Genomic DNA, 16176 nt, shown 5'->3' with positions numbered 1-16176 from the left:
ATGTATGAAGTTTATCATACACAGCAGCAGCTACCTTGCTACAGCTGGGTATCTTATTCTAAGCCTGTTTAATAGTGATAATATTTTTAAATATTTATTTATTCCCTTTTGTTGCCCTTATTGTTTTATTATTATAGTTATTATTATTGTTATTGATGTTGTTGTTGGATAGGACAGAGAGAAATGGAGAGAGGAGGGGAGACAGAGGGGGAGAGAAAGACAGACACCTGCAGACCTGCTTCACCACTTATGAATCAACTCCCATGCAGGTGGGGCGCCGGGGACTCGAACCGGGATCCTTATGCCGGTCCTTGCGCTTTGCGCCACCTGCACTTAACCCACTGTGCTACCGCCACCTGACTCCCAGTGATATTTTTATAGTTATAAATCCAATTGAATTTGGATCCAGAGAAACTCAGTAAGTCACTGAGAGTCACATAGTTTGTAAATAGCAAAGTCAGGTGTTCAAACCCTAGGAGACTGGCTGAAGAATCTGGACTGTATGCCATGTAGAAATAATTAAATGGAGTTGGGCAGTAGCAGGCTCAGTTAGGTGATTTATCACTGTGCGCAAGGACATGGTCCGAGACTCTGCCCCCACCTGCAGGGAGGACACTTCATGAGCAGTGAAGCGGGCCTGCAGGTGTTTCTTTCTCTCTCCCAACCCTTCTCAGTTTCTCTCTGTCCTTTCAGATAAAAATAAAGCAGAAAAAAAGGACAGAATGGCCACCGGGAGCCATGGTTTCATAGTGCTGTCACTAAGCCCCAGTGATAACCCTGGTGGCAATTAAAAAATAGAAATTAAAAAATAATTAAAATCAACATATAATGTCAAATTTTTTCTTTTTCTTTTTTTTTTCTTTTTTTTTTTACATCATAGGACAGAGAAATTGAGAGAGGAGAGTAAGATAGAGAAAGAGAGAGAGACCTGCCACCCTGCTTCACTGATTGTGAAACCTCTCCCCTACCAGGTGGGGACTGGGGATTTGAACCCTGTTCGATCAGATGTGCCACAGCCTGACTTTCTTTTTATAGTTTAACACTATCATTCTAGGTTCTGAAACAGATGGTTGGTTTTTAATTTGTAAATCCTTTTGATGATAACCTTGGAAACTAAGTTTAATCTTTAAGCTACTGAATAGATTTTTATAGTGTTTACGAATTAGGTGGCTACTTCCTTTTTTTTAATATTTACTTATTCCCTTTTGTTGGCCCTTGTTGTTTTATTGTTGTAGTTATTATATTGTTGTCATCATTTTTGGATAGGACAGAGAGAAATGGAGAGAGAAGAGGAAGACAGAGGGGGAGAGAAAGACAGACACCTGCAGACCTACTTCACCACCTGTGAAGCGACTCCCCTTCAACCCACCCGGGCTCGAACCGGGATCCTTACACCTGCGCTTAACCCACTGTGCTACCGCCCGCCTCCCGGCTACTTCCTTTTATTGTGTCCTTATTTTTCTCTCCTACCTTACTATTTTTAATACATCAGAACATTTCTTTATCTTTCAGGCATCAGCCTGGTGGAAGATACCTCTCAATGTCACACTGCACAATATTTGATGATGTTTAATGTCGGAAAGAATTGATGAAATAACCAACCAAGATCATCACATCGCTCTGTCTATACAGACATCTGCATCCTAAAATTTACTGTTAGGATAAAAAAGGCACTGAAAAGTATGACTTCTTACTAATAATAGTTACTGCTCATTGAATATAGAGTATCATCTTTTTTTTTTTTTTTTTTTTAACCAGAGCACTGTTCAGCTCTGGCTTACGGTGGTGTGGGAGACTGAACCTAGGACTTTGGAACCTCAGGCATGAGAGTATGTTTGCATAACCATTATGCTATTTACCCTCCACCCTGTGTATCATCTTTTTTATTTATTTTTTCATTTCTTTATTGGGGAATTAATGTTTGACATTCAACAGTAAATACAATAGTTTATACATGCATAACATTTCTCAGTGTCCAATATAACAATACAACCCCCACTAGGTCCTCTGTCATCCTTCTTGGACCTGTATCCCCCCCGCCCCCAGAGTATCATCTTCTTAATAGTATTTATAACATATCATTGCTGAAGCATCTGCCTTAGCAGCAGTTACAGCAGAAGGATTTAATCCATGAAAAAGACCACTATATGTTTCTTTAGGGATTTAAGGAAACCTTAAGTCACAACTAAATAATAATACACAATTTTATTATTTCTACACAGTTTTATTATTTCTGTATATTAGTTATCCATACAACATTTATGACTTCTCTTTTTGCTTTTTCTGTAGAATATGTTAATCTTGTATTTCCCAAAGAGATGATATCTCAAATAGTTACCACACTTATCTGTGTCTCAAAGTAAGGCTTAGTTATCAGACACAACTGAATGTAAAAAGCTCTTTTCCAATTCTGTAAGCCTCAGCTTCTGCCTGAATAAGTAAGAGCATACTTTCGCTGATCCAGGTTAGTACCGTTTATATGAATAGGTGGTAAATTATTCTCTCAGTCTTTAATAGTAACTGGAAAATTGTTTCAATGCTTTTGAAAATAGCTTTTTCCCCAAGAGAAATCTCCAACTTTATCATGCAGCTTCTTGATTTAAATGCTGATCATTTCATTCTAGGAGAATCCTAAGCATTAATGGAAAGTAATGTTAATTTTTTCAATAGCCAGAGTCTCACAAAATTCTCTGATTTTTGAAAAAGAGCATCTGGTTGTTCAAAGATGAAAAAAGCAAATCCATGTACAGTTATTACTGATACTTAAATTGTGACTTATAGAAACCAGCACTGTTAGAATGGAAGTTGTATAATCACTTGTTGGTTAAACATGCTTATTATAGTTCATTTTTTAATTTTAGTGTCTAAGCCAAAGTTAGGTATTACACTTTAAAGGACCAGTGTTTTCTTGCACAGTGAATGTGGCTGAATACAACATACTTGCCAAGAGTTCTTGTGTCCTTCAGATGTTCAGAACTTTTGTAGAATCCTTGCTGAAAATTCATCCAATGATGACTATACTTGTGTTTTCTCCTGACGGTCAGTTTTGCACCTATTCTTCTGTGCAGTCTTCTATAGTGCTCTTTCCTCTGAAGTATCCCAGTTGAAAATGAATTGTGTAGTCATCCTAACGGTACGGTTATGTGTTTCTTCTTAGTGATAAACTTCCTTAGAATCATAACTTTAATCATTCATTTTCCTCTTAGCATTATGGTGTATATTATTAGTTACATAGTTCTGTGCAGATGCTGAAAAGAATAATTTATCATTTTAACTCTCGTTTTTCTTCAGTTAGATCCCCCTTTTAAAGTGGTTGTTGAGGGATAGATTTTAGTCTCTTCAGTTTTACTCTTGGGTGTTGGTTGTGTAGACAGTCTACTTGAGGACACAGGTATGGTTAGAGAGCAGACTGCTAGTGGCAAAGATAATCTTATACTGTTTGTTATTTCTTAATTAATTCATTGAATACCTTGGGCAGATTTAGTAATCTTCCAGTGCCTCCATTTCTTCATTTGTGAAATGAAGATCCTTTTACTTTCTGAGCTACCTCACAGAGCTACGTGAGGGTATTGAGTTGATGTTTATATGCTGACATTTGAAAATTTGATGGGAGATGGTTGCCTCAGAATGGGGTCTGGGTTTTTAGTCCACAAAGGAGTGTACAAGTCCCCAAAGCCAAAACCCTTATTTTGAATGATTCTAAAAATTTCTATAAAATAAGCATGTGGTTATTTATTTTAGTTTTGGGGTATATGTTTGGAATATTTTCCTTAAGTATTTTTTTTTTCATCAGATTTAGTCATAAACTTCAGATGCTGTTATAGAAGTATAGAAAAAGAATAAATTATTTTTATTAAATACAATGTCTTCAAATAAATTGATAGGATTATGTAATGAGATTACTATGTTGTTTTTATTCTAGTTTTATGACTATGAGAATGAAAATTTTTTAATATATCACAAGAATTTAAATCCCTCTTATGATTTTTTAATTATTTCCCAAATTAGTTTTTTGGTTGTTTAAGTAATCTAGAGTGTTCAACTTATTAAGCAGACTTTGTCTTAGAAGGCATTATATACAACCAGGTAGGGAAGTTACTTCATAAGTTGGAGTTCAGAAGGCAGTTACTTAGCCTCCAAAGACTGCAAGTCCGTTGCTGGGGAACTAAGTTAATATTGTGCAAAAATAATAATAAGAGACTTCTGTTTTGAAAAAAAATCATTAAATTGTAATGACATCTACTATAAAACATTACTGCTAAATTCATATATTTTACATGAGGGTACATTTTTGAAGAGTTAACTGTCAATTGCATGTATCTTTCTTATGTAATGACAGGCATCTAATTAATTAAAAAAATATTTTTAAAAACATTTGTTACATAAGGCTATTTAGTAAGACAGTAATTAAAAACAACCACTCTAGAAAGTAATAGTCACCTTTTCATGAATCCCATGTAGGTTGCTAACTAACTTTTGCTCCTATGCCAATAACCTGTCATGATCAACAGAACATTTTTGTAAAAAAAATATGACACTAAGAAATAAGTGTAGACCCTCTTTTGAATTTGTCCTATTGCCAAATGAATACAGGAAGTTTGAACTACTTCACTGTTTCAGGAGTAAATAGGAGCTAAATCAAAACAGCCAGGAATTTGCCATTTATACAGCATAGATGTGAACGCACAGCAGTCCAGACCTTCAAGACGTAATGCTACCAGTTGTTTTGTTTGTTTGTTTTGTCAGCTCTACGATTTGGTCATTTATCAATTCTTAATTTATGCTGGTTGTGTCCCTAAATGGAATTAAATTTGAATAGAAAAGTCAGTGTGTGTGTTTTTTTCAAGTATTTTGAGCATATTAATGAAGGAATTAATTTTTAAATCTTAATAATTTAGGTGCTGGTCTTGATGGTCTATTGATTACCATTTGAATTTTTAAAAACTTATTATTGGATAGAGACAGAGAGAAATTGAGAGGAGAGGGGAACGGAGGGAGGAAGAGAGGCACCTGTAGCCCTGTTTCACCACTCCTGAGGGTGGGGACCAGAGGCTTGAACTCAGATCCTTACACACTACAACTTGTGCACTCAACCAGGTGTGCCACCAGCCAGTCCCTATTGATGATAAAGGAAAAACGAACTTTACGTAATTACAATCCACACTGTTCAGTGACGTCAGTTTTGCACTTGTGATTTGAGTGGACTAGTGTCCCCGAGGAATCTTACCCATATCTGAATCTCCAAAGTACAGTGGTTTGTATTCTGTTGAATTGTAGATAAGGACTGGATTTAGTTTTCCTCTCTTCATCCAGCTCTCCTCATTTCTTACCTGCTTTTCCTTCCTTTCTGCGGCCTCTTTTATAGTCTGACTTTTCATGTGCAGACATACTGCCCATCTGTGTTATGCATGTGATTGTTTTTGATCAGTGACCCCAGAAGGAGCTGATTGTGACTACAGATCTCACTACTTGAATGACGGTATTGCCCAGGAGTAAATGATAGATGCTGGCAAGGTTTGCTGTCCTTCAGATCACTAAGGAGGATGGCACTTCAGCCAAAGGATTTATTCCCAGTGTAATTTGGGCATAAGAATGGATTTCCCAAGGCATGAAAGAAGGTTGTTATACTACAAGTCTTCTATGATGGGAATGCCCTCTGTGCAGAGTACTTTCTGCTAGAGACCTGGAAGTCTGCCTCTGTCCTGGTTCCTGGAAGTCTTCCCCAGCACAACAGGCTTTAACACTGATGACCCTAATGCCATGGGAGTACACCCTCACTTCCAAATTCTCCTGATGCCTAGCATGATTTTTTCTAGAATTTTATTTCCAGTTTAAAGATATTTTTCAAATAGGATTGATTAGAAAAAGCTATAATTTTAAATGTGTTAATAAAGCAAATGGCATGTTTCTCTGCATTGATAACAAAAAAAAAGTTTTTTAGCATATTGCTTGGGGAGAGGTAACATTTCCCCCCACCCCCGAGAATTTCTTTATATTTTGTGGTTTTCTTGATCTCAAAGTATTTGTTTTTTTTTTTTTTTAAAAAAAAAGCAGTTAGTGTACTTACTGCAAGAGTAGAAAGAGTGGTTTACTGTGGCAGCTGTATGATGAGTAAAGTTTTAACTTATTTGATTAGGCTGCACCAATTTGAGTTGATAGAAACATGTCTCTATCAGCCAAGTCTCTTAGAGCTATATTCTTAAAAGGATGCTGGGTGACATCTTCCCTACTTAGTATACTGAGTTGTAGGGGAGAGACGGTATTTTTTTTTTTTTTTTTAAGCAATCCAATGGATTTGTTTTTGTCCATATTTTGAAAATAGCTTGAAGGATTTTTCTCATTTTTAGAGGGTAGAGAACATATCGACCAGTCTTTTAAATTACTGTAACATATATTTATAAATTACAGCATTGACAAAGAGGAGCTCTAATATTTATGCTACTTTCTAGTCTTTAATTTTTATAAAATGTTTTTGTAAATAGCTACTTGTAGTGTTGCTTTTTAGTTTTATGATCTTTATAAATGCCTCCCAGAAACCATTTTTTAGGGCAATATTCTAAATTTGAGCAGTCCAGTGTGAATTTGAAATCAGTATCATTTTCCGTATAGCAGTATCCAAGTAAAATATACCAAAAACCTAATTTCTGTATTGTATTATCTAATATACTGCACTACCTAAGACTGAGGATAAATCTATTCAAATGTATGTCTGACTATGATTTTTCAAAATGATTATATTCACTGTTGGTGCATGATGCCAAATCTATCTTTAATCAGCCCATGCTACCAGATGTGCATCACATGTCTTCCTGCTTGGTGAATGGGCTGTAGATTTGAGTGCTTTCCAGACTCTCACCACAGTTGCAAGTGTATAAGTTAGCATCTTTGGCCTTATCTATACATAATGTTCTCTTAGTTTGTTTTTAACAAACTCATGGACTTGCAGTTGCTTTGTAGCATTTTAATTTATTGTGTTGCTGGATATTAAAAAATGTTTATTTGATTAGCTGTTAACATTCAGAAATGATGTGTCTTTGCATGAAATAAAGTACATTTCTACTGGTTACTAAGAATTTTGCTCATTTATTTGTGTGGTGCTTTATGCCATCTTTGACCTTGAATTCTTTTATTTTTTATAATTTTTATTTATGAAAAGGAAACACTGACAACTATAGGACAGGAGGGGTACAACTCCACACAGTTCCCCCCACCAGAATTCTGTATCCCATCCCCTCCCCTGATAGCTTTCCTATTCTTTATCCCTCTGGGAGTATGGACCCAACGTCATTATGGGATGCAGAAGGTCTGGCTTCTGTAACTGCTACCCTGCTGAACATGGGCGTTGGCAGGTGGATCCATACTCCCAGCCTGTCTCTCTCTTTCCCTAGTGGGGCAGGCCTCTGGGGAAGCGGGGCTCCAGGACACGTTGATGGGGTCATCTGCTCTGGGATGTCTAGTTGGCATCATGGTAGCATCTGAAAGCCACCTGGTGGCTGAAAGAAGAGTTAATATATAAAGTTAATATATAAAGTTATTATAAATATATATTATTTATATTTATAAATTATTTATATTATTTATATATAGTTATTATAAATATATATTAATATATAAAGTTAATATATAAAGCCAAACAAATTGTTGACTAATCATGAATCTAAAGGCTGGAATAGTGTAGATGAAGATTTGGGGGGCTCCATTTTGTAGATAGTTAGTAGGCCTATCTAGGTAGATTCCCAAGGGCCTTAAATTCTTGAGTGTTTTAAGGTGAATAAATACATGCACTTGGGGGCCCCACGTTGACTCACCTTGTGCTTATATACTTAGAATTGTTAGGGAGATATCCGAGGTGCAGCACCAAGTGTTTCAGCTGGTAGTGTTGCAGTCTAAGGTGTTTCAGCTCTAGGAAAGGCAGCCCCAAAGGATGAGGCTGAGGCTGACCGGCAGGGCAGGGAGCTACTTCATCCTGAGAATGCAGAGGACTCCTGCCAGACACACTGACTGCACGACGTGGAAAGCCGCTCATATTCCCTTCAAACTGGGCAGGGAGTGCTGACTGGCTACAGGGTGGTCCTGGGAAAGGTACATTCAATTGGTTACAAGGTGCACTGATCAGGTGTGCGCAGCTACAAGGGGGAGGTGCGCACGGATTGGTGACACTGAGTCATCAAGGTGCAAGTGAAAGAGTGGACTGGCCACATTCCACGCCCAGTCCAGGCCGCCAAGGTGCAAGTGAATACAAAGTGAGACCATCTGCTTGGTGACAGCCTACTCAGCTTGATAGATTCCAGTTTCACTGGTCACGCTCTACTTCACCTAGGTTTGCTGGAGTGCGGGCATGCGGTCCCGGCCTGTCCACTGTGCAATTTGTTCTTATTTGGGAACCTCTCACTTCACTCTATAAGTGATCATTATAAAAATAGAGCAGAAATCAGTGAAACAGAAAGTATGAAGATGATGAAGAACCAAACAAAGGAAAAGCTGGGCCTTTGTACAGAGGAGTAAAATTGATGAAATCTTAGGCTGACCAAGAAAATAATCAGTTCTTTCCATATACCAAGAACAACTGAAATTTGAAGCACTTCCCCATTGATGTTAGGCCTAGCTCGTGCAGTCCCACCTGAAGGTGAGAGCCTTTGAATGGCTCTTTCTGGCTCTTCTCAATTCGTGACCAGGACACAGAGAAACCCTACCTTCTCATGGCTGGTAGGAGAGTCTGTACACCTCCCCCCCCCCACCCCACCCCCCGCAGCCTCCCAGCAGCCGGTGTTTCTGTTCACACTGACTTCCTCACAGGTGTAACGTGTTACCTCACTGCTGCTTATTTGCATTTCCCTGATCACCAGTGCCCTAGAGCATTTCAAAATCTTTGAAGAAGATTCTGCACTTTTCTTCCTCCCAGTTTTCAGTGGAGTTGTTTTTTTTTATTATTGGGTGTGGTGACTTCTTGCATATTTTGCTTAGCAGCCTTCTGTTTGATGTGTGACACAAAGATTTTCTCTCCCCTTGTGGGGGGCATTTTGATGTGGTCATTTTCTTTGCCCAGAAGCTTTTCAGTCTACTTTTGCTTTTGTTTTCCTTCTAGCCTAACTTCTACATCTTTGATTCATTTGGAGTTAACTTTTGTACGTTTTGAAATTTTTTTCTCAGAAATCCGTGTTGAAGAAGAGGCTGACTTTTAAGGGTGGAAAAGAAAGAGTATAGTGGTCCGGGAGGTGGTGCAATGGATAAAGCATTGGATTCTCAAGCATGAGGTCCCGAGTTCAGTCCCCCAGCAGCACATATACCAAAATGATATCTGGTCCTCTCTCTCTTATCTTTCTCATAAATAAACATATGTTTTAAAAAAAAGAGTGTAAATAAAATAAAATAAAATTAAAAAAGTGTAAAGTCCTTCACTGATCCTTTTTTTCTTTTTTTTCTGAGCACCACCATTTCAAACTGACTGTTTTCTAGAGACAAAGAGCCTCAAAGGGAGAGAGGAGAAGATACCACAGCAGCAAATCTCCCTCCAGTGAGTTGGGGCAGGGCTTTAAAATGAGTTATGCACATGACAGAGCAGGCTTACTAACTTAACAACTAGCCTCAAAGCCCCAAGTGGTTCTTAATCTAAAGAGGTTTCTTAATCCTTGTATCTTTTCCATAGAGATAGGAATAGATGGGTAAAATAACACGTTCTTGAAGGAGTATCCAGCATGGTAGGGCCTTTTGACAACTCCCAATGCCCATACCGCTAAGACATTGGGTGAGTATATTCTGAGCATTTGCACAGTGTATTTTACCCAACATCTAGAATCTATGAGCCTCTGTTTTTTTAATTTAATTTATAAAATAGAAAATATCGACAAAACCATAGAATAAGATGGGTGAAGCTTCACACATTCCCCACCACCAGACTTCTATATCCCCTCCTTTGGAAGCATTCCTATTCTTTATCTCTCTGGGAGGATGGACCCAGAGTCATTATGGGGAGCAGAAGGTGGGAGGTCAGGCTTCTGTAATTGCTTCTCCTTTGGACATGGGCATAGGCAGGTTGATCCATACTCTCAGCCTCTTCCCATCTTTCCCTACGGCTTTGGAGAGGTGGGGTTCCAGGGTACATTGGTGAGGTTGTTTGTTCAGGGGAGTGAGGTTGGCGTCATGGTAGCATCTGCAACTTGGTGTTTGGAACATGTGTTCCTTTGCTTCCTCCTTGTGGAACTCAGTTCAGTAGTTTTTGTAAGGTGGGGTTGATTGTAGCAAATTCCTTTAATTCTTGAATATTTGAGAAAACCTTTATTTCTCCCTCATATTTGAGGGATAATTTTGCAGGATACAATATTAATGGCTGGAATTCCCTCTCCTTTAGAACTTTGAATATGTCATTCCACTCTCTCCTGGCCTCTAGAGTTTGTGGAGAAAAATCTGATGGAAGTCTTATAGCTCTGCCTTTGTATGTAACTTCTTTCCTTTCCCTACAGGCAGCAAAAATTTTCCTTGTCATTGACTTTTGAAGTTTTACAATAATGTGCCTTGGCATTGTTCTCTTGGTATTTATAAATCTGGGTGATGGTTTTGCCTCTTGAATGAGAATGGTCTGATGGCTTCCTAAGTGAGGGAAGTTCTCAGCTAAAATTGCGCTGAAAATAGACTCTGGACCTTTGGCCCTGTTCTCCTCTTCAGATATACCTGTCACTCTTATATTTGATCTTTTGATGGAGTCTGCAATTTCACAGAGTTGCTTCATTGTTTTTTTTCTTTCTTTCTTTCTTTCTTTATTTTATTTATTTATTCATGAAGATAGGAGGAAAGAGAGAGAGAATGAGAACCAGACATTAGTCTGGTACATGTGCTGCTGGGGAACTCAAGACCTCATGCCTGAGAATCCAGCACTTTATCCACTGTGCCAGCTTCAGTCTTTCTGAACCATTTCTCTCCCTCATCTTTGAACTGAAAGAGTGGGCTGGCCGTATCTTCTAGATTGCAGATTATTTCTTTTGAATGTGTGAATCTACTTCCTAAGTCTTCTATCTGGGCATGGATTGCAGTTAGTGTCTTTTACTCCCTGGAGTTCTGTTTGAAATTTTTCTTTCATGCTTCCTAAGTGCTTAGTGGGTTCTTCTTTCAAGATTTGAAGATTCTTAGTGAACTCTGCTATAAGTTCCTCTCTTGTGTGTTTTAATTCCGTAGCAACATGCTCTTTTAATTCTTGCTTAATTTCTTGGAGAGTCCTCATAATGAGGTCTGTGTAGTCTGTCTCTGAGAGCCTCTCTAAATTGGTAATCCCTTGGATTTCCTGTTTCATTTCTGTCTGGCTGATAATGGCATAGTTGGCTGTTCAGTTCTGTTGCGCTGGTTATTGATGGCCAGCAGCTTGGCTTCTCTTGTTTGTATGATTTGCAGTGAATGGGATAGGGTGTTACTTTGGGCTGTCTTGTGGTCACAAAAGCCCTGTTTCATGTTGTGTCCTTGCTTTAAATTCAAGGGGCTAAAGCCCCCCGAGTCAAAGATTGAGAGTTTTTTTTTTAAATTTTTTTAAATTATCTTTACTGGATAGAGACATCCAGAAATTGAGAGGGTAGGAGAGATAGGGAGAGAGAAAGAGAGATACCTGCAGCCCTGCTTCACCACGTACAAAGCTTTCCCCCTGCAGGTGGGGACTGGGGGCTTGAACCCGGGTCCTTGAGCACTGTAACATGTGCGCTCAACCAGGTGCACCACCACCGGGCCTCAGATTGAGAGGTTTTAAGCCCCTGTATCTTTTCTTCCAGCACTAGAAACAATGTTGCTTGCTTGCTGTTAGAATCGCCAAAGTGGCACAGCTCAGGCCCTCACCGCCCAAAACTCTAATTTGACTTTGCTGTTCTTCAACCAGCACCTTAAGTAACTTAAATATACATTTAGAATTTTCCCCTAAAGATAAGAGTTTACTTGTAAATGTTTCAAGTGAGTCTATATCAGCTTTTTCAAAAACTAAAACTATTAGCTCATTAGTAGATTTACTTTATGAAATTAGTGTGATAACATTCCACTGGCAATATGGCATTAGTTTTCATTTTCCGTCAGCACCCTGTGCAGTGGCTGTGATGGCTCTCAGGGTTGAGCTGCACCTCAAGTTAGGGCTGCAGTTCATCCCTGCCTTGTGCCTCTGTTGCAGGTAAGCCCAGCTGCAGGTCCTCACTCCTGAATGTGACTGTGAAATACAATGGCTGCAAGAAGAGGGCAGCCATGGCAAGATGCTTGGGGGAATGCAGACGGACTTACAAGTGAGTACTGGGCCTTCCTGTGAAGGGAGTTGAGCTTTCAAACAGGACATGGAGGGGTCAGGCAGGGGTGTGCACCTGGTGGAGCGCACATATTACAGTGCACAAGGACCTGGGTTCCAGCCCCCAGTCCCCACCTGCAGGGGGAAAGCTGTGTGGGTTGTAAAGCAGGGCTGCAGGTGTCTCTCTGTTTCCCTTTCCCCTCTCAATTTCTGACTGTCATTACCCAGTAAACAAAGATAATAATTTTTAAAGATTAATTATCAAATTAAAAAAATGAAACTGTGGAAATTATACATGCACATCATTATAATAGATAATACATAATTATAATAGATACATAACTGTGTCTAGTTAACATATTTAAGCTAATGATAAGACTTGATTTAAAAATACCTGAGAGATTAAGTTCTTAGAAAGAAACATTTTAAATAGCCATGAATCCCGAGAAACACATGAAAAAATTCTCCAAGTCTTTGATTGTCAGAGAAATGCAAATAAAGACAACAATGAGATACCACTTCACTCCTGTGAGAATGTCATACATCAGAAAAGGTAACAGCAGCAAATGCTGGAGAGGGTGTGGGGTCAAAGGAACCCTCCTGCTCTGCTGGTGGGAATGTCAATGGGTCCAACCTCTGTGGAGAACAGTCTGGAGAACTCTCCGAAGGCTAGAAATGGACCTACCTTATGACACTGCAATTCCTCACCTGGGGATATAGCCTAAGGAACCCAATACACCCATCCAGAAAGATCTGTGTACACATATGTTCTTGGCAGCACAATTTGTAATAGCCAAAACCTGGAAGCAACCCAGGTGTCCAACAACAGATGAGTGGCTGAGCAAGTTGTGGTCTATATACACAATGGAATACTACTCAGCTATAAAAAATGGTGACTTCACTGTTTTCAGCCAACCTTGGATGGACCTTGAAAAATGCATGTTAAGTGAAATAAGTCAGAAACAAAAGGAGGAATATAGGATGATCTCTATTACAAGTGGATGTATCTTTCTGCTTTTTTAAAAGTCTTTTAAAAATTTTTTTAAATTAACTTATTTACACAATTGAAACACTGACAAGACCATAAGATAAGAGGGGTACAATTCCCGCCACCCAAACATTGTATCCTATCTCCTCCCTTGATAGCTTTCCTATTCTTTAACCCAGTGGCAGTATGGGGTGCAGAAGGTGGAAAGTCTGGCTTCTGTAATTGCTTCCCCACTGAACATGGGCATTGAGAGGTCAATCCATATTCCCAGCCTGTCTTTCTCTTTCCCTAGTGGGTAACATTTTTGATAACTTTTTGATAAAGGGGCCCCAAATATTTTTTTTTATTTTTTAAGATGTTTACTTATTAATCATAAGGAAGATAGGACAGAGAGAAAGAACCAGACATCACTCTGGTACATGTGCTGCTGGGGATTGAACTCAGGACCTCATGCTTGAGAGTTCACTGCTTTATCCAGTGCACCACCTCCTGTACCACAGCTTTTTTCTAGTGATTGTAGGGAGAGCTCATGTGTAAAGGTGTGTCTTGGTGCCGGGCTGTGTCCTGTCTGCTAGAGCACACCCATCACTATGAGTGAGGACCCAGGCCGAGGCAGGCACCCAGGCCCATTGGCTGGGAGAAGCTTCATGAGTGGAGGAGCAGTGCCCTCTTCTCTCTCACTGTCTCCATCTTTCTCTCTGTGTCTATCAAAAAACAAAGGAAAAGGTAAAAAAAAAAAAAAAAAAGCCAAGGGTAATGATTGGTGTTATCATGCAGACACCAAAAGCCAGCAATAACCCTAGTGGGAAAAGAAAACAAAAAATGAATTTAAACTGCACTTGAATTTTAGGTAGAAGAGATACTTTTTCAACACCTACATTTTGTACATATTGATCAACATATGAAAAATAATATTGGTTTTAAGTTGTGCATTTGATGTGTTCTGCTTAACATTTTGCACCATGATGTTAGGTATAAGAGGAGAATAAATGGGTTGGGAAGTAGCTTAGGATTTGAGGATGGGGGCTGGGTGGTGGCACACCTGGTTGAGTGCACAGGTTGCAGTGTGCAAGGACCTGGGTTCAAGTCCCTGGTCCCCAACTACAGGGTGAAAGCTTCATGAGTGGTGGAGCAGGGATATAGGAGTCTCTTTCTCTCTACTCCTCTTGATTTCTGGTTGTCTCTACTCAATAAAGATAAAAGAATTTGAGGAGGATATCTGTGTATCATCTTAGAAGATGTTTCAGAAGTGTTTATCCCTCACCTCTCTTTTGTTTTAGATCCAATGATGAGATCTTCCAGTTAGAGAACTCCTGCCTGTGCTGCCATCCAGAGAGACCTGCCAGTACTGAGAACTGATGCTGGAGTGTGTGGATGGCAGATTAGCCTCCTAATCGATACAAGCACATCACGTCCTGCTCCTGCATAGATCACTGCCAGGGGGCTGCCACCCAGGTTGCCACAGCCTGGCTGTCCAGCATGGATTTGACAGCTGAATGACAGGGACGGCCACTCACCAATGAAGAAACCAAACACCTGCCTGCCACTAAGAAAGTGATTTCTCACTGCGATGTATTTTGTTCTATGATTGGCGGGATCTGACAAAGAAATATCACTCTGCAAGAAAAATTCATGAGCACTTATTTTTATAGTAATATGAATTGGTCAGGGACCTGGCGGGGACACCCCTGGTTGAGAGCACATGTTACAGTGTGCAAGGACCCAGATTCAAGCTCTTCAAAAGAAAATGAATACAACTCTTTGGTCTAAAAATTCTTCTTGTAAATTGTTATATATGCCCACCTGTGGCCAGGAGTTTTGTATTCTTTAGGTCAGCTCCTTGCAGTGCTTGCTAAACCTCCAGCAGAGACCCTCAGACTCTCTCCCTCCTTTCCTTACTTAGGCGACGGGGAGAGTGTGAGCTCTGAAGCTCAGCCCAGGGGTGGAGGAGACGGCTCTGCGTCACGTATAAGAGACGGGAGAAGTGTGAAGGGGGCGCTGCTGCCTGACGGCCACTGTTGGTGGCATGCCCTTTTGCAAAAGAATAAATGCCTTGCTTTAACTCCTGATTTTTTGCTTTGATAAGTAATTTTAATTGGACATGATTCACAACACTACACCTCTGTAATATTCCACTATGGTTGCTTAACCATATCCAGCCCCTTGGCATGATCTTTTTTTTTTTTTTTTTTTTTTTGCCTCCAGGGTTATTGCTGGGGCTCCCTGCCTGCATTTTCCCCATGTTGTTGCCCTTGTTATTACCCTTGTTGTTGCTGTTATTATCATTGTTGCCATTGCTGCTGTTGTTGCATAGGACCGAGAGAAATGGAGAGAGGAGGGGAGCAGAGAGGGGAGAGAAAAACAGACACCTGCAGACCTGCTTCACCGCCCATGAAGCAACCCCCTGAAGGTGGGGAGCCGGGGGCTCAAACTGGGATCCTTACACCGGTCCTTGTTTGATGTTCAGTCCTCCACACCACCATAAGTCAGCTGGCACATCAATGTTCTGGGGAAAAAAAAAGAAACGTCTTTCTTAGAATGAGGTGCTCTCCACCTCTCTGAGTTAAAGTATGTTCATTGTGGAATTAAGGAATAGTGTGCATGCAGTTAGTTTTTTCTTTTCCTCTTTTTTTATTGTTGTAGTTATTATTGTTTTTGTTGTTGATGTTGTCATTGCTGGATAGGACAGAGAGAAATGGAGAGGGGAGGGGAAGACAGAGAGGGAGAGAGAAAGACAGACACCTTCAGACTTGCTTATTGCCTGTGAAGCGACTCCCCTGCAGGTGGGGAGCCGGGGGCTTGAACTGGGATCCTTATGCTGGTCCTTGCGTTTTGCGCCACATACGCTTAACCCGCAGTGCTACCACCTGACTCCCTCATGCAGTTAGTTTTTATACTTAATAAATGTACCTTCCATTATGAGAGCAGTTGATCCTGGACCATG

General features: G+C 39.9%; 1 protein-coding gene across 5 annotated transcripts in view; it reads left to right on the top strand.

Annotated features, from left to right (window-relative positions):
• Nucleotides 1-15301, top strand: part of LMBRD2 (LMBR1 domain containing 2) — a 53471-nt gene extending 38170 nt beyond the window's left edge. For 3 of the 5 annotated variants that reach the window (XR_009548009.1, XM_060184290.1, XM_060184291.1), the window contains one exon: nt 1513-7073. Coding sequence is in view for 2 of the 5 variants with exons in the window: in XM_060184290.1 (XP_060040273.1) it covers nt 1513-1573 (61 nt within the window). In the remaining 3 variants the exon portion in view is untranslated. Of the gene's footprint in view, nt 1-1512; nt 7074-12136; nt 12246-14512 lie in introns of those variants that run through there. The other 2 variants (XR_009548008.1, XR_009548007.1) reach the window with 2 other exon arrangements.
• Nucleotides 15302-16176: the final 875 nt, after the last annotated feature.

Source organism: Erinaceus europaeus, unplaced genomic scaffold (genome assembly GCF_950295315.1).
Source record: "Erinaceus europaeus unplaced genomic scaffold, mEriEur2.1 scaffold_291, whole genome shotgun sequence".
NCBI classification, from domain to species: Eukaryota; Metazoa; Chordata; class Mammalia; order Eulipotyphla; family Erinaceidae; genus Erinaceus; species Erinaceus europaeus.
This window is presented reverse-complemented; position numbering and strand designations above follow the sequence as displayed.